Source organism: Vombatus ursinus, unplaced genomic scaffold, assembly GCF_900497805.2.
Source record: "Vombatus ursinus unplaced genomic scaffold, bare-nosed wombat genome assembly UNPS02010219.1, whole genome shotgun sequence".
In the NCBI taxonomy this organism is placed as follows: domain Eukaryota; kingdom Metazoa; phylum Chordata; class Mammalia; order Diprotodontia; family Vombatidae; genus Vombatus; species Vombatus ursinus.
In genome coordinates, this window is record NW_020949997.1 from 1,030,269 (window position 1) to 1,054,537 (window position 24,269).

The following is a 24,269-nucleotide window of genomic DNA, read 5'->3' on the forward strand; positions in this document are numbered from 1 at the left end:
AGATTTAGAGCTGCGAAGGGACCCTTGATACCATCTGGTTCAATCCCTTCATTTTACAGAACAGGAAACTCCAGGAAGGTTGAGTCACTTGCCCAAGGTCACTCAAGCAGTAACTTTCAAAAATTGGATTTGAATGAGACTTCTTTTGTCACTCTTTTCCAAGACCGGATATTACTCAACTTGATTCCTCTCTCCCACCCATTAATGGAATCAAGTCCATTTGTCCTATAGATACTCACAAAGGAGACCTTTTGGGCCTTCAAAACTAGATATAATTGAATCACTGTAGAATGAACTAAGTTCTTTGAAGGCATGGATTATTTTTGGTTCTGTTTTGTTTTTACTATGCTGCCTTCTTGGGAACCTCTAAACAAGACCACTATATATATTAGTTGATTGTGGATGGTGGTAGAGATGATGATGACGATGGTGGTGGTGGTAGTGGTGGTGGTGGTGGTGGTGATAATGCTAATAATAATAATAATAACTGAAATGTATGTGTCAATCTAAGGTTTCCAAAGTATTCTGCATCCATTATCTCCTTTGAGACTCATAGCAACCCAGAAAGGGGCAGCATGGCTTAGTGGATGGAGATCTGCAAGGGCTGCTTCTCATCTATGCTGGCCGTGTGATACTAGGTAAACCCTCCTCTCTTCCCAACTTTCCTATTTACTGTCAAAGCCACCTCTATCCCCCCAGCTACCCAGGATCAACCAAAATTCTTCACTTTCCCACACTTCCACACAACCACTCTCTTGCCATTTCTCCCTTTGCACCAACATATGTCCCATTCTCTCCATTCACACAGCCACCATCCTCTTTCAGATCCTTCTTCCCTCTCCCCTGGGGCTACTAAAGTAGTCTTCTAATGGGTCTGCCTGCTTCAAGTCTTTCTGAATTCTATCCATCCTCCACTCAACGTCAAAGTGATTTTCCTCAAGAGCATGTCAGAGGAAAGGGGAAGCATTTATTAAATCTCTACTATGTGCTAGGCACTACACTTTACAAATATTATTTCATTTAATACTTAGAACAACCTAGGAAATAGGTGCTATTATTATCCCCATTTTACAAATGAGGAAACTGAGGCAAACAGAGGTTAAGTGACTTGCCCAGTGTCCATTCTGTCACCTAGCTGCCTCAGTAGCTATTGATTATATCCAGGATAAAATATAAAATCTTCTATTTGGGATTTAAAGCCTTTCTCAATCTAGTCGTTTCCTACCTGTCTATCAGTCTTAATGCTTTACTCCCCTTCACACACGTCCTAACTGCTCTTCCTAGAGTATGACATCTCCCAACTCCCTACCTTTGAATTGTCTGTGCTTCACCAGCACCAGATGGTTGTTGTTTCCAGCTCCTAGTTTCCCAGACCTCCTTCAACAGAGCTCAAATCCCATTTTCCATAGAATGCTTTTCCCAGTCCCTGCTACTGCTAATGCTTTCCTTCTAAGATGTTTTGTTGTTGTTGTTATTGTTCAGTTGTTTTCAGTTGTGTCTGACTCTTTGTGACACCATTTGGGGTTTTCTTAGCAAAAATTCTAGAGTGGTTTGCCATTTCCTTCTTCAGCTCGTTTTACAGATGAGGAAACTAAGGCAGACGGAGTTAAGTGACTTGCCCAGGGTCACACAGCTAGTAAGCCTCTGAGGCCCGGATTTGAACTCAGGTCTTCCTAACTCCAGGTCTGGCACTCTATCCACTGCACCACCTAGCTGCCCTCCTTCTGAGATTACCTTCATAATATGCCCTTTGCGTAAATGTACACATACATAAAAATATCTTATCTATACATAATTATTTACATTGTCTCCCCTATTAGAATGGGAGCTCCTTGAGGGCAGGGACAGCAATTTTGTGTTTCTATGTATCCCCAGGGCTTAGTAAAGTGACTGGCACCCAGTAAGTACTTAAAAGCCTGCTGATTAATTCCAGAGGTGCTGATCTGGAACAGGTATTACTATTCTCATTTTAGAAGAGGAAATTGTGGCTCATCAAATTATGAAGTGTCAGGGATCATGATTTAAATCCGGCTCCGAGTCTAGCACCCTTATCTCTCCCCTGGCACAGCAAGTGTTCGGTTCAGCACTTGGGGCAGAAAACACTGCCATTTTGAGGTTTGTCTGAGCAGTGTTCGGGCTTTCGCAGAAGCCATTTTTTTTTTTTTTTTACCCAATGAGTCATTCTTCTCCAGGAGATAAGATTATGAAAATCCTCTCCCATTAGCTTTGAAATGAAAAGTTACAGGTATACGTGAGTAGGTATAGGGTAGGGAATGGGAAGTGGAGGAGAAAGAGTTGAGGAGTGAGTCAAGATGCTCTGGAATCGACTGGAAATTGGGCTGCTGTTCCCTCCCTCAAAAGTGCCCTAAAGGAGATGCCTGACTCGATCCCGCTAAACAGAGCCCCCTTCCACTGGAGGATCATAGATCTGACACTGGAAGGGACTTGCGACATTATTTAGCTCCACTCTTTCATTTTACAAGTGAGGAAACTGAAACCCAGACGGAGCTCCAAACCCAGTGCTCTTTCCAAGAAGCCACGAAGCCTTCTCCACTTGGAGTCACGTAGTGGCCACTCTCCTCTTCCCATGTTCCCCGCAAAGGCGGCCAGGTCTGCCTGGGCCACCAGTCTCCTCAGCGAGCCCGTGGCGCGTTATGCTTGGACTTGCCCTGGATGGAAGTACGAGGATAATGACACGCGGTAAAGTGAAAGGGAAATGCGGTAAAGAGAAAGGCAAACAATTCCAGACATTTCCAGTTAACTCGGCACCTCCCTCCTCTCCATCTAACTTCCTACGCTCCAGACTCCGTTGATTCTTTGCTCCACGCGCGCTGCTCAAGGAAGGGAGGAAGGGGGGAGGGTTAGTTGACTCACTAAGCTCAGGAACAAATAAGTGAGATCCTTCCCGGCGACCTTGCATGGCGTAGCGGTGGCGTAGCTCATCCCTCTGGAATCAAACTTTACCAGGGGCTCCCGGTGATGCGAGCTCCCCCACGTCCGCTTCTGTCCAAGTGAACAGCCTTCGCCCCACTCGCGTTCGGCAGAGTAGCCAGCGCCCCACTTGTGTAAGGCAGAACAGCCTGCGTTCCACTAGTCTCAGAAGCGCAACGCAGAAGACCGCCCGCCTTTATACAGCAAGGAAGAGTAACCGGCAAGCAAGTGCGAGCAAGGCTATTTCCTCGCAGTCCAACGCTAGCCAAGCCCCTGAAGTAGGCGGGGTCTGGGTGGGCAGAAGAGAGAGCTTCACATTCATTGGTCCGGAACACAGGTGGGGGAGGGGTTCTGTGGGAATTCCCCAGTTGGCGGAAGAATCTGTGTGAAACTTATTTTCTGAGATACGAGGAGAGTTAGAGAAAGGATTTAGAATTTGACAGGTGGGAGATAACTAAGCCCAGAGTGGAGCGCAGGGATTTGGAGCCGCAGAGTATTTGTGCTTACAAAATATGTTTGTCGTATATAGGGAGGGTGCCATGTGAAGAAAACAGAGCCAAGAAAACAACTTATGGTTGTGTTTATTTGTGGAGAAGGACCAAAATGGGATCAAGGTACAGTGTATCTGACTGTGGCTGATAGACCAAGGAGCTTGGAAGTATACTGCCAAGATAAGTGAACTTATGCACAGCATTCAACATTCCTCCATTTGCTGTTGGTTTCCCATTTGGGTGTGTGGTGCTGGCTGGAGGAGCACCTGTGTTTTCTTGGTGTTAATTGTTAAGCCAAAATTAGCACAAGTAGCAGAGAATCAATCCATACTCTGTTGCACCCCAGCCTGAGAGGCTACATTGAATGCACAATCATTTGCAAACAAAAAGTCATGCACCCATGCTCCCTCCATTTTAGTCTTGACTTGTACCTTTTTCAAGTTAAATAATTTACCATCAGTGTGGTAGCTGGCCTTCATGACATTTTTGTCCTAGTTGAAGGCAGCTGACAAAGTCACTGAAAACATTATGCTAAAAAGCATAGGAGCAAGCATACATCCCTGCTTCACTCCATTGGTGATTGGGAAAGCTAAAGAGCATCATCCGTTATCTAGAACTGATGTACAATACTGATGAACTTGTCCAGGCAACCAAATTTTGCCGTGATCTTCCACAAGCCCTCATGATTGACAGTATCAAAGACCTTGGTCAGGTTGACAACTGTTGTATACAGTCCCCTGTTCTGCTCCTGGTGTTTCTCTTGGAGCTGTCAGGCAGCAAACACTATACTGACTGTTCCTCAGCCTTTCTGAAGCCACACTGGCTCTTGGGTAGATGACCATCTTTCAGGTGAAGGATCAGCCTATAGGACTCTGGAAAGAATCTTGCTGGCAATGACTAAGAGAGAGAACCACCTGGGATTGTCACAGGACAACCTATTTCCTTTTCCTTTAAAGAGATGGACAGTGGAAGCATCCTTGAACCCCTGAGGGATAACCTCCTCTTGCCATATAACCTGCACAATTTCAGTCAGCTTTTCTATGAACAGTGGACCCTCTGCCTTATAAATTTTAATTGGAATAGAATCAGCACCAGATACTTTGCCACATAAGAGGAGCCTAATGACATTCAAAATTTCTTCATTTGGAAGTTTGACTAGAGAAGGATTACTTTAACCAGAGGTAAACAATCAATGGCGTCAACATTGGTTGATGACAGACTGTTGAGAACACTATGGAAGTGTTCAGCCCATCTCTCCAGGATCATATCCTTATCACTAATAATGTGGCTCCATCAGCACTGAGAAGTTGGTCTTTGGTCCATAAATAGCTGTCAGGGTATCATAAAAAAAAACACTTTGGATTGTTACTGTCAGCATAAAACTGATTTTCTTCTGCTTTCTTACCAAGGCAAGAATCCTGAGTCTCTCTAAACTTTCCTTGCACTTTTCTTTTGATGGAGTTAAATGCTGTCTTCTTAGAGATGAATGAACTATGCAGGTGGTAGACGCTGTGAAGTTCTTGTTTCTCATTTAGTAACTTCTGATTTTCCCCATTATTTTTATCAAACATCTGTTCATGTTCATGAGTGCTCTTGCATATATGAGTAATTACAGTGCTGTACAACAAATCTCTGAAACCTGTCCACTTCTCTTCTGCTCTACTGTTGCCTACTGTGTGTTGGCTTATCTTTCCCTCCTAGTCAGCAACAAATTATTCTTGCTGGGAGAAGTGCTCTGAATTGTTGACATTAAGTCTTCTGGTAGTCATCTTGCAGTGGGGCCACCACTTTTGTTAAATGCAAATGTTTAGCTTGGAGAGGATGTCTATATCCAGCACTCTGCACCACACGTCACCGTTGTCACTCTCACATCCTGTCTCTCTCTTCTCCTTACAATGACGTAATCTATTAAATGCCAATATTTGCTCCAAGTATGCATCTATCAAGTTTTATTCTGTTTAGGTAAATGGTAGAGTATTGGTGATGAGAAGGTCATGAGATGCACAAGTTTTCAGTAGTAAGTGATCATTGTTGCTGTTGTTTCCAACTTCATTCCTCCCAAGGATTCCCTGCTGTGTCTGATAGTTTGTGCTTACTCTGGCATTAAAGTCATCCAGAATTATAAGCTTATCCTCTTTCGGCACATTGATGATGAGGATTTTCAGATCTTCATACAATTTTTCTTTGATCTCATAAGGGTTCATCATGGTGGAATCATACATACTGATGATGTTGGCATGGCACTTTCCTGCAAGTGGCAATCACATTGTCATGAGCCTGTTGTTCACTCATTTTGGGAGGCTTACAAGTTTATTTTGACTAGATTTCATTTGATTTGATTCTGAAAACTATGCCAGCTTCACTGTGGCCACTCCAGAAAAACTGAATCTGGCTCTGACTTTGGTAAGCTCACCTTTATTGGCCAGATTTGTTTCCCTCAGGGCTATTTTTTTGGCTACCATACCTGCTGAGCTCTTTCACAACAAGAACTGTTTGTCTTTCAGGTCTACTGGAATTCATGTTGTCTATAAGTATACCAATGGTGTGTGGAATCATCTTTGTAAAAGTTTGTGTGTGTGTGTGTGTGTGTGTGTGTGTGTGTGTGTGTGTGTTTCAACCACAGGGTAGGATCCCCACCTGATTTGAGAAGTAAACCTTCCTCATGCCAGGAGGTGAGCAGTGTGGCCCTTAGAAAAGGCTGCTCTGACACCCAGGGGGCAGCCAAATCCCACTGTTACTTCAGTCCAGTGAGATGATAACCCTTCTGTGTGCAGGGCTGTGACTACAGCTCCCAGTGTATCTACACCTTCTGTATCATCAATTGCTCATTGCCAGCTATGACTCTTTCAGAGTCATCAGAGTCCAATGGCAAGACAAAAGTCAAGATAACTAGTGACAGCTTGGGATACAGTGGATGACCTTGGTGTCTTCGATGTTCAACTAAGAGCTAAGTTCTCCACACACCTGCTTCCACCGATGTCATGGCCCTTTGGAACAAATTGTTCACATCTGCCTATTCCACTGGTGAAGTCTTCATATGCTGGAGGTAGACAACCCCCTAACTCACTGATGACTCAAGGCCCCACAATTACCCTCACCACCTGTCTACTGAAATGATGTGTGGTTGCTGTGCATGCCACAGCCTCTTGGAGCCACAGGTGAGAGTTGAGTGGCAGGCGAATACCAAAGATGGAAAGCAACCCCGGAAAAAAACGCTCAGTAGCCCTATGCCAGAGCTTCTACTCATATTCTACTTCATACTCACAGAACATTCATACACCTGTACACATTGACAGCACATGCAGTAGATGTGGCACTACATTGAGCATCACCTGGGAGAATACAAGAGTGACAACATGCCTAACTACATACAGGAATTGACATATACATTTCAGAAGTTCATGCATATCCATAGTATACAGCAATCAATCAAAAGCAATACACATGGTTAACTAACAAAGTGAAGCTAGATAATTGCAACAATAATACTATCAACAGGCCTATATATAAAATACAATTTATAACCAATAGCATATACAGAAAACAATTAGACATTGCTATAGCATAAATAGAACACAAAAAAGCCAATTGAACATCACAGAAAATTAAGAAACAAGCCTATTCAAGAATGTGATAATTCATATTGCAACAGTAAACATTAAATTATATGGAAGAGACTTCTCACATGGGCAATCTCTAATATTGTCACCTAGATACATTTGTAACTCTATCTTCAGGTTTACCCTTGACATCATAACTTAGCTTAGTGGCTGGTCTAATAGCCCTAGTTCTTTTGTCTATTACTGATCTTTCCATTCCTATACTTGAGCTAGTAGTTGATATTGGCTCACCCTCTGTATCATTACTGCCTTGTTTGTCCTCACCTGGTCTGGCAGCGAAGTCAGATGGAGGAGGTGATGTAAGCGCTCAGAAGTAGTACATTCCTTAGGTGAAGGAGAGATCGAAAGGGAAAACTGAAAGAGAGAGTACCAACTAGCCACAGCTTCAGCTCAGATCTGTGACAGCAAACAAAAGATATTATAATGCCAGGATATGGTGCCAAAGACTTTCAACTGGGAGAGAGAGTTCTACTGAGAAAACTTAGTATTCAAGGGGCTCACCAGTTAGCTGACTTATACATATAAAGCGATCTAAGGACTGGCAACTTGCCTGTTTACAAAACAGCCGCAGAGAATGGAGGGGGCCCTATTAGAATTATTCACCACGATCATGCATTCAGACTCCATCAGTTCTTCCTCTGGATGTGAATATCCATCATGAGTCTTTTGGAATTGTCTTGGATCATTGTATTGCTGAGAAGAGCTAAGTCAATCATAGTCGATTGTTGCACAATGTTACTGTGTACAGTGTTCTCCTGATTCTGCTCACTTCACTCAGCATCAGTTCGTATAAGTCTTTCCAGGTTTTTCTGAAATCCGCAAGGCAGTTTTAAAAGAAAAACAAATGAATTGCCAAATTTCCCAGTTAGAAGGGTCCTAAGGGGCCATCCAGCCCTCTGGCTTTTAAAGCCTACTGGCACTTGGCCCCAGCCAGCCATCCCAAGTTTTATTCTAAATCACTCCCGTTCTTGTATTCTTGTGTTCAGACAAACTGGCCTTGCTGCTGTTTCTTACACATGAAATGCCACCTCCCATTTTTCTGACTTTGTACTGGCTGTCCTTCCTTCCTGGGATGAACTCCTTCCTTACCTCTGCCTCTTAGATTCTTTTGTTTCTTTCAAAGCTCTGCTTATTCTATATAAAGCCTTTCTTGATCCACACAGTAGCTAGTGCCCTCCCTCACAAAATGATCTTTTATTTATCTTGTGTATATTTCATATTTATACGTGTGCATGTTGTCTCCCCTGATAGAAATAAAGGTCCTTGAAGACAGGGACTGCTTCCTTTTTGTCCCTGTACTCTTGATCCCCAGCATTTAGCACTCTACCTAGCACATAGTAGATGCTTAATGAATGCTTTTCACTTCTATACTGTTTCAGCACAGTAACTAACAAACTGGAAAGAACTCTGACAGTTCATGAAAAGGATGTAATTGGCATCACTCATCATCCCCATCAGAATCTGATTGCTACTTACAGTGAAGATGGGCTCTAAAAGCTCTGGAAACCCTAATTTCATGATTTTATTTTTACTAGTCAAAGAATATGCAACTTAAATGAAGAGACATTTGAGTGTTCCTGCTTTTTTTAAGGGGGAAAATTGCCTAAATGTGCTATGATAATAATTTTTGCTAAATTTCTCATTTAAGTAAAAGTTACTCTTTTTTGTATACTTTTTAAAAAAAAATATTAGTTGATATGCTTCTAAAGAAGGAGACACATAATGGGTAGTATGTTTTCAATCATCCTGTACCTGGAGAGTAAAACAATGTCATTTCTATAATGGGTTCCATTTCTTTTGATTATCTGTAATGCTGGTTAATATGTACTTTCCAAAGTGCAACTTGTAAATAATAAGTGAGCTCCAATTTTCCCTCACTGTTAACCATTTTCAGTTTCACTTTGTTTCTTTGAAATGCTTTGATGAGACTCGTCCTCCAGTCATCCCAAACTACTTGGCCACTCCTAGATCCTTCCCACATTCTTTCTGTATATAAGATCCATCTTGTTTCCATTAAGATGCTCAGATTCCTAAAATCTAGCCAATAGATCACTAATGTTCAGACTTCTTAAGAGTCTGACCAATATGGCAGATGTTCTAATAAATCTTGTCTTTGTTGGAAAAAAAAAAGAAATGCTTTGATAGAATAAGTTTTACCACCTGAAAAAATGTTTAAAATTTCATTTAATTTCATACATGGTTGTTTTTCTGAGTATTTTTACTAATCCCATCCCTTCTACTATCCCCTCCCCCATTAAACAATTTTAAAAAACAAGTCCCTTAATATTTTCTTTATAATCTGGCAAACCAATTACTCCATCAATTCTTGCTAAAAATGTATATATCACTGAATTTTAAATCCATCACCTCTATTTCAGATGAACATTGTATTTCATCTTCATTTGTGGTTTATCATTGCATTTATCAGAGGTCTAGAATCTTTCAGCGTTGTTTTTCTCTATATGTTTTTCATTGTATAAATTGAACCTTAGTTCTGTTCACTTTACTCTGTATCAGTTCATAAAGGTGTTCCTAATTTCCTCTGAAATTGTCCATGGCATTCTTGCTTGTGGCACAATTATATTTACATATCATAAGTTAAGCCTTTCATTCATTCATTCATTCCATAAACATGTATTAAATGCCTTCTATATGCCAGGCACTGTGCTAAGTCCTGGGGATACAAAAAGAGGCGAAAGACAGTCTCTGACCTCAGGGAGTTAATAATCTAATTGGGGAGACAACATGCAAACAAATATGTACAAAGAAAGGTATGTACAGGTTAAATAAATAAATAAAAGACAGAAAACAACCAAATTAAGGGGAGTTAAGTAAGGGATACTTCTCATAGAAGGTGGGTTTTTTAGTTGGGACCAAAAGGAAGCCAGGGAGGTCAGTAGTCGGAGCAGAAGCTACAGTTCCAGACATGGGGGACAGCCAGAAAAAAATGTTTGGAGCCAAGAGAGGGAGTGTCTTCTTCATGGAACAGCCAGGGGCCTATAACACTGCAAGTAAGTAGGGGGAGTAAGATATAAGAAGATTGGAAAGGTAGGAGGGGGCTAGATAATGAAGGGAATTGAATGTCAAATAGAGTATTTTGTATTTGTTTATGGAGGGCAGTAGAAACCACTGGAGTTTATTGTGGGAATGGGGGGGGGTATGATGTAATCAGATCTGCATTTTAGAAAAATGAATAGGAGCACAAGTTTCCCTTAGTTTTCAATTCTTGGCTATCATTCAAAGAGCTACTATAAATATTTTATAATATAGATCCTTTTCTGCTTTCTTTTATTTCTTTGGGATATAGTCCTAATAGTGTTATATCAGGGTCAAAGGGTATATACAATTTCTTAACTTCTTGGGTATGATTCCAAATTGTTTTCCAGGATGACAACCTATTCACAGGTCCAATAACAGTGCATTAGCATATCTGTTTTCCCACAGACCCTCCAACATTTGTCATTTTCTTCTTTCATCATCTTTGCCACTCTTCCAGGTATGAGGTGGAACCTCAAAGTTGCTTTAATTTGCATTTCTCTAATTATTAGTGATTTAGGGCATTTTTTAATCTGATTGTTGACAGTTTGGATTTCTTCCTTTGAAAAATGCTTATTCATATTCTTTGATCATTTATCTATTGAGGAATGGCTTGTAGTCTTATAAATTTGAATCACTTCCTTATTTGTCTTAGACATGAAACCTTTATCAGACAAACTTATTGCAAAGATTTTTCCCCCCAATTAACTGTTTGTCTTCTAATCTTAGGTGCACTAGATTTGTTTGTACAAGAATGTCTTAATTTTCCATAATCAAAATTGTCCGTTTTCTCTTGTGTGATCCCCGCTATCACTTGTCTAGTTATGAATTCTTTCTCTAATCATAGAAGGTCCCAAAGTTATTCTCCTTCAGCTCAGGCCTAAGGGAAGGCCCTGGCTGACTGGGCCTGGGGGCAGTAGAAGTCAGACAGGGAGAACTGAGACTATCCTGAAAGCCTGAGGAGCAGCTGCCTGTGCTCTGCCTCTTTGCCATCAACCTGCCTGAGTGGCTTGTCTATCCTAGAACTATCATCTGGACCACTGTGAACTTCTGGGTTGGGTAGGGGAAGCAGAGGGCAGCTCTTTCTATGACCTCATAAAATGGTGCACCTCTAAGCTTCCATGGCATGTTTTAGGGGAATCTAGGATCCTTTGAATCCTACCACACAGCCCTCTTGAGTGCATAAAAGAACAAAGCATTTGTTAAGTTCTTTCTATATGCAAAGCACTATGATAAGCACTAGAGATACATAGTAATAGAAAAACAAGTCCCTGATCTCAAGAAGCTCACATTCTAAAGGAAGAAACCATATATGGAAGGTCTTAGCTTTAAGTCATTTGGAAAAGTCCCATGGTCCTAGGGTGCAGCAGCAAAGCAAATATTAATCTTCTTTAATGTCATTTTCCACTGATAACAATCTTATCAGTTTCTGATGTCAAACAATTTGACAGTGCCAGGGACTTTGGGGGCAAGAACTTTCTTTCTTGGGTCTTCAGTGACTGTAGCACCTGTAGGAGCAGGTGCCAGGCTGCATCTCCACTGGGATTTCTTCCCAGGGTGATGCCTGAGGGCATTGCGCTGGAAGAAATGCTTTTTCCACAATAATCTGTTCCCACAATCAGTGCTTATTATATGCTTATTGATTGTCTATCCTAAGGGGAAAAAATCTTTTTACAACATGAAAGACAAATGATCACCTGTCTTCTGTTTAGAAACCTCCATTGCGGGGAGGAGCATGGAGGAAGATAGCTGACTCTCCAGGCAGCCCATTCCACTTTGGGACAGTCCCAAGCAGAGCAAGGACAGCCTTTACAATACTTGATGATACTTATGCTGTTTCTTAAACCATATTTAGAAGATAAAGAGATTGAAAGAGATTTATATTATAATTCCTCTGGAGATATAGGATATTTGTACTTCTGTCTTTGAGTATTGACAGGTTTTTCTCTGATTCATTTCTTGATATTTTTTAAAAAATTTTTTTATTTTGAATTATCAACAATCACTTCCATAAGCTTTTGAGTTTTAAATTTTTCTCCCTCTCCCTTCCTACCTTCCTCCCCAAGACAGCATGCAATCTGATATAGGCTATATGTATATGTATATATATATATATATATATATATATTCCTATTAAACCTATTTTCACATTAGTGATGTTTTAAGTAAGAATTAGAACCAATAGGAGGAACCACCAGAAAGAGGAAACAAAACACAACAGAAGAAAAAAATAGCAAATAGTATGCTTTGATCTGCATTCAAACTCCATAGTTCTTTTTTTAGATGTGGATAGCATTTTCTATCATGAGGCCTTTGGAGATGTCTTAGATCCTTGTATTGCTGAGAAGGGTTGTCTATCAATATTAGTCATCACACAATGTGGCTGTTACTATGTACAACATTCTCCTGGTTCTGCTCACTTCACTCAGCATCAGACCATACAAGTCTTTCCGGGTTTTTCTAAAGTCAGCCTGTTCATCATTTCTTATAGCACAATAGTATTCCATTACATTCATATACCACAACTTGTTCAGCCATTCCCCAATTGGTGGGCATCCTCTCAATTTCCAATTCTTTGCCACTACAAAAAGATCTGCTATAAATATTTTTGTACGTGTGGGTCCTTTTCCTATTTGTATGATCTCTCTGGGATGTAGCCCTAGAAGTGCTATTGCTGGGTCAAAGGGTATGCACAGTTGTATAGCCCTTTGGGCATAGTTCCAAATTGCTTTCCCAAATGGCTGGATCATTTCACAACTCCACCAACAATACATTAGTGTTCCAATTTTCCCGCATCTTCTCCAACATTTATCATTTTCCTGTTTTGTCATGTTAGCCAATCTGATAGGTGTGATGTGGTACCTCAGAGTTGTTTTGATTTGCATTTCTCTAATCAATAGTGATTTAGAGCATATTTTCATATGACTATAGATGGCTTTAATTTCTTCATCTGAGAACTGCTTTTTCATATTCTTTGACCATTTATCAATTGGGGAATGACTTGTATTCTTATAAATTTGACTTAATTCTCTATATGTTTTAGAAATGAGGCCCTTATCAGAGAGACTGATTGTAAAAATTCTTTTCTATTTTCCTTCTAATCTTGGTTGCATTGGCTTTGTCTGTGTAAAAACTTTTCAATTCAATGTAATCAAAGTTATCCATTTTGCTTTTCGTAATGTTCTCTATCTCGTTTGGTCATGAATTCTTCTGTTCTCCATAAATGTGATAGGTAAACTATTCCTTGCTCTCCCAGTTTGCTTATAGTATCAGCCTTTATGTCTAAATCATGAACTCATTTTGACTTTATTTTGGTATATGGTGTGAGATTTTGATCTATGCTTAGTTTCTGCCATACCCTTTTCCAGTTTTTCCAGCAGTTTTTTGTCAAAGAGTGAGTTCTTATCCCAGAAGCCGGGGTCTTTGGGTTTATCAAATAATAGATTACTATAGTCATTGGCTACTGTGTCTTGCATACTTAACCTATTTGACTTATCCACCACTCTATTTCTTAGCCAGTACCAAGCAGTTTTGATGATTGCTGCTTTATAATACAATTTAAGATCTGGAATGGCTAGGCCACCTTCCCCTGTATTTCTTTTCATTAGTTCCCTTGATATTCTGGACATTTTGTTATTCCCAATGAATCTTGTTATTATTTTTTCTAACTCTATAAAATAATTTTTGGTAGTTTGATTGGTATGGCACTGAATAAGTAAATTAGCTTAGGTAGAATTGTCACCTTTATTATATTAGCTTGGCCCTTGGTATTTATATTACCAAATCAGACACCTAGGACACACACAACCTGGTCTGGAAATGAAGGAACAATGACCTTTGAGACCCTATCCAACTTACATAAGGTCTCATTTTACTGTTTAGGTTATGGAATACCATTGGTGTTGTTCAGAGGTCCCAGAATTTGTTGTTTCATGGAGTCATGGCATGATGATATCTTCATCTACTCCCAGGGTCCTGCCCAGCATATCAGATTGATACAAACTCTGTGACAGTCCAATGAAATAACAAATATAACTGCTTTTTAAAATCTAAAGTACTCTGTTTCTCTCCCACCCCTGTGTGTATCCATATATGTATGTATGTATGTATAGATATATATATATATGTATATATACATACATGGGGATAGAGCACTGAGCCTGGAGTCAGGAAGACCTGAGTTCACATTTGGCCTCAGATACTTACTAGCTGTATGACCCTGTACAAGTCACTTAACCCTGTTTGCCTTAATCCACTAGAGAAAGAATGGTTCACAGGGTCACAAAGAATCAAACGTGACTTAGTAACTCTCTCTCTCTCTCTCCCCATGTGTGTGTAGATATCTATCTATCTATCTATCTATATATATATATATATGTATATGAGTTCTCATCATTAATTCCTGGATTTTCTTTAGATTTCTGAAACAATTGTAGAAAACTATGCAGCTAACATTGATGTGTATGCTAACCCTTAGCAGGCCATAGTATTCTCCATACCCAGCCCTGTTCTTTTCCTGCAAACTGACAGATGAGAAAATAATGCTGTGATCAGCAAGATTGTCTTGTGATCTGCAAGATGGCATAGTAGTTGTTTTTCTGCATACCTCTCTAATAAAAACAAAAAGCCTCAAAAGAAGGAAATACATACCAATCTAGAGTAATTAAAGCTGAATGTACAATATAAGATACAATATAAGATATTACATAAGGTAAAAGTCTCATGAAATAGCTTTTTTTTTTAAAAAATTGGGTCTCCCTATCTCATTGATGCTAGAAGTACAGCAACCACTCATGGTCTGATCCCAATTTTGGTCAGCATAGAAGCATCTGACCTGCTGTTTTTCACATCTGGTCTGGTTCACTCTTCCTTACTGGTACCACATTAAGTGAAGACATTTGGTATGTGAGAGGTCCTGAGTTCAGATTCTGAATGAACCCTCTACATCTAACACTGACTACCCTAGTCCTCATTGCTTGGAAAGTCAATTAAATTAGATTTTTCCTTCTCCCTCAGGGTTCTCCAGTACTCTTGGGGTGGGAGAGAGATTAGGTAGTTTAGGCTCTCTGCAAATGGCTCTAGCATCCACCAATGCTATATCCTCAATTGTAGGGGGTTCCCCTACACCCCAGTTCCATTTAGCTATTAATGATCCGATTAGCTTTTTTTTTTTTTTTGGTTAGGCAATGGGGTTAAGTGACCTGCCCAGGGTCACACAGCTAGTAAGTGTTATGTAACTGAGGCTGGATTTGAACTCAAGTCCTCCTGACTCCAGGGCCAGTGCTCCATCCACTGTGCCACCTAGCTGCCCCGATCAGATTATCTTTTACAAAAGAAAGTCCCCTCCTTTGTACTGCCTCTGTCTTTGGGGAAAGGAAGGGGATTAGATTCACAAATTAGCTCAGTCCCTAGAGAGCATAGTCCCTGTTCCAAGTCCAACTGTCCCTCCTACCCCGGCTTAATTCCCAGGAACCCTAGCTTCTCTGGACTTCCCTACTGGGCTGACTGGTTGCAACATCCTGCCTGTAATTGTTACTTCAAGAATGTCATGACTCAAATGGTGGGGAACACTGCCAGCACATGACTGCTAATATAGAACAGAAACAAACACCTCCAGAAACTTGGGTAAAAGAGGAGGAGGAGAAAGGAAGTCCTTTCACTCTCACCAGTTCAGTTTGTGATCTTCATCCTCTAGACACAGTAGGACAGAACATAGGAAATAGAGGGACTGTCCCAGGCTGGCCACACAGCCAATCAGAGGAGGCTACTCCCATCCATGTGGTAGGAAGCATAGGAAGCCTTCATGTTAGGCAGTCTGGACATTCCCAGAGAGATCCATTTACACATTTCCCTCATTTGAAATTTTCCATTCCCCAGCAAATAGGCAGGAGTGTATTTTAAAAAATACAGTCTCCATCCCAAATTCAGTTTCTTGTCTCAAATTCAAAACAGTTCTCAGGTTCTCTGGGGAGGTATAAGCAATATTCTTTCATTCACTTCCCCTGTGTCATCCAGTAAAATCTCTGAACAACTAAGAACATTTCACAAAGTTCACCAAGTATTTCTACTTGCTTAGCTTTAGCCTTACAGGGCCTTCCTCCACCCACAACCACAAGAAAGAGCAATGACAAAGAGAACTGGCTTTCATCTGAAACAGAAACCTGGACCACACTGAGGTTTCCAAACTATATAGAGCTCTCCCATCATGGCAGTGATTGGGGAAGTGGTGTGGACTTCGTCACCCTTTTATCAAGCGAGAAAACTACCAGGAGTTGACATTTCTACCAATGATTCCCTCAGCATATAACTTCATCCAATTAGGGTTTACATGAAAGCATCCCTTTCTACACAGGGCACACCAAAATTCTCTGGGGGTCCCTCTAACATAAGACATCATCACAGAGGTTCAGGCATTTTCCTCTGTATCCCTAATCCCAAAAGGCACCCAAAGTTCTCCCACGGATCCTTACTACCGACAGGGTAAACCAAATGAGTTGAAAATTCACCCATCATTACAAGAAGATAAGTTGGCTCAGTTAGAGAAGTAGCAATGAAAATCAGGGACTTGTGGACTTTACACACAAGCATCTTACCCTAAAAAGTTGTAGGGCATTTTGCTTTCAAAATAAGTAACGATCCTAGGTATGCTAAAATGTGAAAGAATAATGTGAACATTTCTGCTTACATAGTAGCAATCTAGTGGTTCCAGATTTCTCATATTAAACTGAATTACAGTACTTATGTGGAATAATATTAGTCTATCAATGCTTATATGGAATTCAATAATACAAAAATTATCAATATTCAATAGTCAAGCAATCAATAAATGAAAAGTTTGCAAAAGTATATTAGTAGAAGTGACTTATAAGGGAATACTCACTGTATAAAAAACAATTATATATTTACAACCTAAAAAAAAATTGCAAAATTTCCCTAGGATCTATTAGTCTAGGACAGCAGTATCAAACTCAAATAGAGATAAGATTCCTAAGGGCTGCATATTGACTTATAAAAACACAAATTAACATTAACTATGTTGCATTGTATTTTTATTTATTTGGTTAAACATTTCCATGTTTTATTTTAATATGTTTCCTGCATCACTCAGGAGTTTTGCAGCTGCCTGATGGCCTTGAGTTGACACTTCTGGTCTAGGATATCTCAAAAACAGCTTTGGCCTTACTTTATCTCAAACTGAAGTGATCTACCAGATTCAGCCTCCAGCTGAGAAGACAGTAACAAAGGAATAGAGGTGTGTATCATGGAATCTGGCATGAAAAATCTCAAATAGTATATAGCAAGGCTAAATGAACATCTAGGGACCATCTCAGGAAGCCAATGATTACAAGAAAAGGAATTCACTAGAAGAAGTCTTTTGGCAAGGATGGTGGTGTGGGGAGAATATGCCCGACCAAACCATCTCTTAATGATAGAACACTTGAAGCTTTCATTCACTGTCCCCACTCCTAATTTATTTGCCAGATACAGTCAACATAAACAACATTACAGGCTTGTGTTTGAGAGTTCAGTTAAGGGGTCCCTTGCCTTGTTCTTTCTGAGCAATGACTCAGTCTGAGGCCCATATACACATAGAGCACCAAGTAGAAAACATTTATTTTGTCAGCTATGGAAAATGTGCAACTACAGGGGCAGCTAGGACAAAGATGTGGGGTTGCAGAGCTGGCCAGAGCAGAAAAATCTTCTGCACCCAAAGAAAGGGGGACTAGAAATCTGCCTGGGGTTAGTTTTCTCCCTATGGAATTTAATCTGGGAAGGGAATGAGCTGGATCCTTATGCCCAACTCCAAATAAAAAGGCCTGACAATTTGTGCTAGCATTGGAAGGGGAAAGAATAAAAGAATGATGAAGGAAGTGATAGACAAGCTAATGGGAATACAAGAAAAAGTCAGAAAGACAAAATGTCCAAGAGAGAAAGGCGAGGTATAAATCTAGCTCCTAAGCAGATGAGCCAACAATGAGATTCATAAAGACAGAAGGACACATTAATAGAAATTCATAAAAGATTACAATATATTGAACAAGTATTATACTACAGAGAAAAACAAACCAAAAATCTCCAGTGAAAAAAGAATTCTGAGGATGCCTTAGAGGTCAATAATAAAAAGGAACAATAGTGAAAAACTCCAAGAGTTCAAATGAGAAATAAAACTTTTAAGAGAAGATATTAGGATGGAAAATTGGTCAGAAATCAGAGGTCTCAAAGAAGACTTAATAAGGACAAACAACAGAGTAGCAAATTAGAACACTATGAAGTGAAAGCTATGACAAATAGGATACAGATATGAAACTTTAGGAACCTAGGTTACATAGTGGATGAAGTTCTGGACTTGGAGTCAGGAAGTTCTGAGTTCCAATACTTCAACAAATACTTACTAGATGTGTGATCCCCGGAAAGTAGCTTAAGCTCTCTCAGTCTTAGTTTCCTACCTGTAAAATGAAAGTAATAATAACTCCTTCCTCCCAGGGTTGTTGGGAGGATCAAATGAGATGACATATGTAAAGTGCTTTGTATGCCAGGAATGTATTGGAGTCAGTTCTAGAGCCAATTGTTAAATTTTTGTGAGAATTTACACTTTGAAAAGTGTCAAACACTACAAATCTGGGCTTGATTTATTGCTCTGGTGAAAGAAAGTAGAAAAATGTCAACAATGCATATTAAACTTAAAAGTGTGTTGTACATACATTTTGCCCCCAGAAAGCCAGTTGTTAAAAATTTAACAGTACAATACTGCTTAAAGCTCTGTGTTAAAATTGTATTTCTATCTATTCTCTGAAGACTACCCTTCTCCCTTCTAGGCAGTGTAGTAAATTTATAAGTAGCCAATAGAAAGGGGCAATAGCAGGAAATAAGATTGCAAAGGGGAACCTGGAAGCTATGGTACAAGCTGTCCCAAAGATCAAAGGAACATAATTTACAAATTGTATCACATATTAATAAAATTCACATCTTGGTAATATATGCTGAATCAGCAGAGGCCATCTAGGTGCTGCTGTCAAAGTTTCTGGTCCTGTGATATGTAAATTGCAGACATATTCCAGACCTTCACAGTTCCAGACCAGCAGGTGTTGATAACTTTGAGATAATTTGGATATGTTAATGAACTAAACCCAAGGTGATACAGATAGGAGTTGTTCTATTTCCCCCCCAAAAAACCCCTATAAAATGAGACCCCAAACTCCTGTCCCCCTCTTCCATCTCCATCAGGTCCATGCTGCCTAGTGCTCCTGAACCCACACCATCTGCCTCTGTTTCCCTCCCTGCCTTTCCCCATTTATCTCTGTACTTTCTGTGCTATTTACTCTCACACCTTTTGTGGTTATTAAAATGTGATTGCCACCCCATTTCCTGCTGCCAACCATGGTCTTTCCCAGTGAGTATTCAAATAACCAGGTATTCTGCCCCCATTTCATAATTTCACAAATTAATGATCAATTTAAGCTCTATATAAATAACTTAAAATGTATAATAGAAGAAAATTTTACAAAAGCAAGACAAAAGAAAATAACTTTGAAAGAATACAAATTCTATACAAGTCAAAGTGACTTACCTTAAAGACAGAATATGAAATGATAACTTAAGGATCATAAGTTTCTCAGAAGAACATGATGAATTTAAAGAAATCTAAATATCATTCTCAAGGAATAATGCCCTTCTCTCTAAAAAAAAAAAATCAAAACATTCTGCCAAAAACTTGAATACATATAACAAAGTACTTAGTGATCAAAGCTACAGCTGGTCATCAGGGGAAAACTCATTTATGAAACACCAGGCTATGTAGTGATACAACTTCACAATCTCAATACCAAAAAATGCATTTTATAAGCATCCATGAGAAAGATCTTGGAGCACACATTTTTATAATTCAGTACTACTCTACACCTAGTAGAAGCTGTTGAAAAGAATGGGATAGGATGTTATAAAATAACAATGACAACAAAGGAATTCAACTCAAAATATCCTGCAAAGCTGAACCTAATCATCAGTGGGGAAAAAAAATGAATCTTGTACAAAAGAGAGAGGTATTTCTGTAAAATATACCCAAGGAGAGCAAAACATTTGATTCATAAACACTCCAACAAGAAAACATAAGAAAAGTGAATAAATATAATTATCAAGAAAAGACTGAGCAATAAAATAAATTTCTCCATGTTTACAGGTTATTTTTGGAAAAATAAATTAACCTGATGAATAAAGGAAAGAACAAAGAAGAATCATCAAGAGACAAAAAAAAAAGGGTCTAAGGGGTTAAAATTTTAAAAGTTTGTTTTTTTTAAGGACTAAGAAGGGAAGGAGGACTAAGTGAATTAATATTCCATGGGCTAAATCCCACACTCTCCTATAAGTGAATCGATATATTTTCTGAAACACATATACAATGGGAAGCAATTTGGGGAGAATGGAGGCAAGAGACAAGGGGAAAGGATAGAAATGAATCCCCATCCAGCCCTGAGGCAACCAGAGAAAGAACAGTAATTTCTTTACTCGCTCGTTGACAGTTGGGGGTGATGAGGGTAAAAACAATGTAAGGTACGACCTGTAATAGGGATGTATGAGATGGGTTTGGAACTAGAAGGGTGAATGAAAGAGTGCCATTGAAGAAAGAAAGACCCCATATGTGTATTTGTGGTAAGAGAAAGGGGGTGTCTTACAATGAATTTCATCTTAAGGGAAATGGACATAATAAAAACTACTTTGTCTGGACTAGAGTTGTTCTTTCCACAGCTGCATCTGAAATTCTGCTTTCTTAGGAAAGGGGATGTGTGGGTCTTCAGGGATAGCCAGTCCCCAGAATGGTAGAGATAACATAGAAACAGAGTTAGAATAGTGCTAAATAGAGTGCCCATGGGGCAAGTACTTAATAATACTCATTGACTTGACCTAGCCTTAGGAGTAGTAGATGATCATGTTAAGAGGGATGGGGAGGGTAGGACTGGATTTCTTAACTGGGGATTCCGAATGATTCCACAGCATAACACTGCTTCTGTCATAAATTGATATTTGTAAAAATAAGGCACAACAGAAAAAGTCCCAACCAAAATAAAAAATTAAATGTGATTAATTAACCAATTAATTCATTAATATGCAAGAAGGAGGAAAGAACAGGAGAAATGAACAGACATATTAACATAGAAATTGGATTGGGAAGGGTACTCAAATGTAGTATTCCAAAAGTACTACTTTTATGAGGAACACAGAGAATAAAGAAGGAATAAGTAAAGGGAAAGCCTTTGAATGGGGGGATAGAATTCATTATATATTAGAAGGGGAATAGAAATAAGGAGTGCAAAGCAAATTAAAGCTTCTTAGAAAGGATGCTACAAAAGAATTTTACTTTAGCTAAGAAGTTGGTTGGAGAAGAGAAGATTTTGAACCACATGCCTATCTGGGTGGAAAAAGAAAAGGGTAAAATAGCACAAGGGAGAGGAAACAAACAAATAAAAAAACTTAAACGATGAAAACAGAATACTGAAATGTAGGAGATGGAACTGCTCTCAGTCAAAGTGATACATAGAATCATCACAAGGAAAACATTGTACACAGTAACAGCAACATTGTTTGATGATCAGCTGTGAAGGACTTTGCTATTCTGAGCAATACAATGACAGGAGACAATTCCTAAGGACTTAGGATGAAAAATGTTGTCCATCTCCAGAGAAATAACTGATAGAGTCTGAATGCAGATCAAAGCATACTTTGTTTACTTTCTTTATTTTTTTCTTTTCTTGTCTGTTTTCTTTCACAGCATGACTAATATGGAAATGTTTTGCATGACTACATACACGTCACCTACGTCAAATTGCTTGGCTTCTCAATGAAGGAAGAGTGGAAAGAGAGAGGAAGAAAATTTGGAACTCAAACAATGAATGTTAAAAATTATTATGTGATTGGGAGAAAAGTAAAATAAATAAAGTAAATAAAAAATAAACCAATCCCAACCAGAGATATTAGAGATAAGTTGTTAACAGAGGGTTTGGGTTATCTATATTTAGATCCACCTGTCTACCTCCTATGTGGGCCTAACATTTGTAGTCAAGGCCTCTAATGGGCCCTGCAATCTACTTCTGTTAAGTGTATCTCACATGATAAGATATGATGCCCATTGATGGGCAGTGCTTTCTCTCTGTCATGATAGTCTAGTGGTAGGCCATGAACACTAGTACAAGCCCTAACTAATGGTTGTCTGTGACTTATGGTGGTCACAAATGTGACACAAAATCAACTGATATGTCTAGTCACACCAAATAGATGCCTACTCCAAAAATCCAGCCATGGGTCTTGTGGTCTTGCTTCCAGCTTTGCCAACTTGCCCCTACAATCTCCCGCTCAACCTGGGGAGGAAACAGCATCAGACTTCATCATAGACTCCCCGCTCACCAATAAAGCTCACTTTTCCCATGTGAAAGACTTCCCACTATGGTCAAGACCGCTTGCCTGGTCCTGAAAGAAATTCGCTTCCACCATCTTCTCCTTCACTTCAGACACGGATTATCAGTTCATTTCACATATCAGGACTGACCTATTCAAAACTCTTCAGGTAAAGAATGACCTTTCATGTCTGATAGGCAGAGCACACAGATCAAGCCCTGGAATAGTAAGTATCTCTGTTGCTCTGCTTCCTACTATCAGGATTACTGGAGGACCTTCAGTGGCCATGGCAGAATTTTGTTATAACAACTTAATTTACTTCATCCACTCAGAAATCTCCCACCTATACAGAATGATTTTTATTCATGACTTGTCTACTTGCACTCAGTCAACAAACAGTTTGGATTGTTGAGTGCTAAACTCAACAGTCTTCACTGTAATGGGTTCATTTTGCCACTGAATTGCACCTGCTAGTTTGCTACTCACCAGAGCTAATGGTGGATGAATGAGAAGACTGTGCAGTTGTGCAGAATATGCTTAACTCACAGAAGCATCAGAGCTGCATCTACTATTAGTAGCCTAGGCAAAGGACACAGGAGCACAAGGAAATTCCTAGAAAGTAGCACAATAAAATGAAATGAGTAGATCTCATTAGGAAGCTGTATGGTTTTGTTTTTTTTTTTTTTGGTGTGCTTGTGCCTTTTTTGCCTCTGCATGATAAATAAACTAAGCCTTGTCCTTCAAGAGATGCCACACTACCAAGCATCCAGCAAAGTTCCTGAGATCAGCAGCAAAAGAAAACAATGTGGGTGGATCTCATATTTATATCTCATTTCTCACATATAGGAAGTTTGTCACCATGGTTAACCATAAGAAATCACCAAGGAAACTAGCAACAGGAAAACAAATAACTGTAGGACTTGCTTTCAAAAAAATAAATAAAATAGAAGTCGTAATGAATTTACTGTGACTCTTAGGAGTGATTTATTTATGTTTCTGCCAGTGTAATACCTATGTACTGGCAAAGTGTGAGTTAGTTTCAATTCTAAAGAGTTAGAGGGGTTTCTACCTCCAGGGTTAGCAGGGAGAATGAAATGTTTCTTGAGGGAATAGAAGAAATGTTTGAAGGATGAAACAAAAAAAAAGGGGTGTAAAGAGAAAAAGAGGAACTCTAAACAGTGTTAAGAGGTGGGGAGTGGGGTGGAGTAGTGCAAGAATGTGGTACAAAGAAGAAAGAGAAAAAAAAAGAATCATTGAACAGTTGGAGATGATGTAACAGGCATGAAGTTCTTCCTCTAGAAGGGTAGTTAGAGCATTTCTAGAGGAAGCACCTCTTGTTCTCCAAAGAAGGATATAGATCTTTGGATTTTATCAGGTAAGACCAATTGGTGACTCTCCACCGATGGCTACAAAAGTATTAATTTGTCAACCAGATATAAACAACAAAGAGGTTTGCTTTCTTCAAAAGACATGTGTATAAGTTGTAATGTAGAACCTCCTGAGAATCAACATATATTATAGCATAATGAGGCCCTTCTCTCCTCTATCAGCATCCTCAATCCCTAATCCTTATAGCAAGTGACCGTGTGTGAACTCTGGGTGGCTGGTTTCTCATCTCTGGATCAAGTCCCCCTATTGGCTGCTGAGCCAGACCTCAGTGGATACACTAAAGAAATGACCTACTCCTCTGCTGCTTCTTCCTTCTGGCTTCAAAGCATAAAGAGAACTCTGAGTTGTCTATACTCAACAGAAGCACATATCCTCAGAGCCCAGCTGGGCTACCTAACTTGTAGGGAGCTATAGC

At 39.5% G+C, this 24,269-nt stretch overlaps 1 protein-coding gene across 3 annotated transcripts in view; it reads right to left on the reverse strand.

Annotated features, from left to right (window-relative positions):
• Positions 1-3,144, reverse strand: part of LOC114037037 (tumor necrosis factor receptor superfamily member 10A-like) — a 41,942-nt gene extending 38,798 nt beyond the window's left edge. For all 3 annotated transcript variants that reach the window (XM_027853832.1, XM_027853831.1, XM_027853830.1), the window contains exon 1: positions 2,875-3,144. In XM_027853832.1, coding sequence (XP_027709633.1) covers positions 2,875-2,943 — 69 coding nt within the window. In that variant the 5' untranslated portion in view covers positions 2,944-3,144. The remainder of the gene's footprint in view (positions 1-2,874) is intronic.
• Between the last annotated feature and the right edge of the window lie 21,125 nt (positions 3,145-24,269).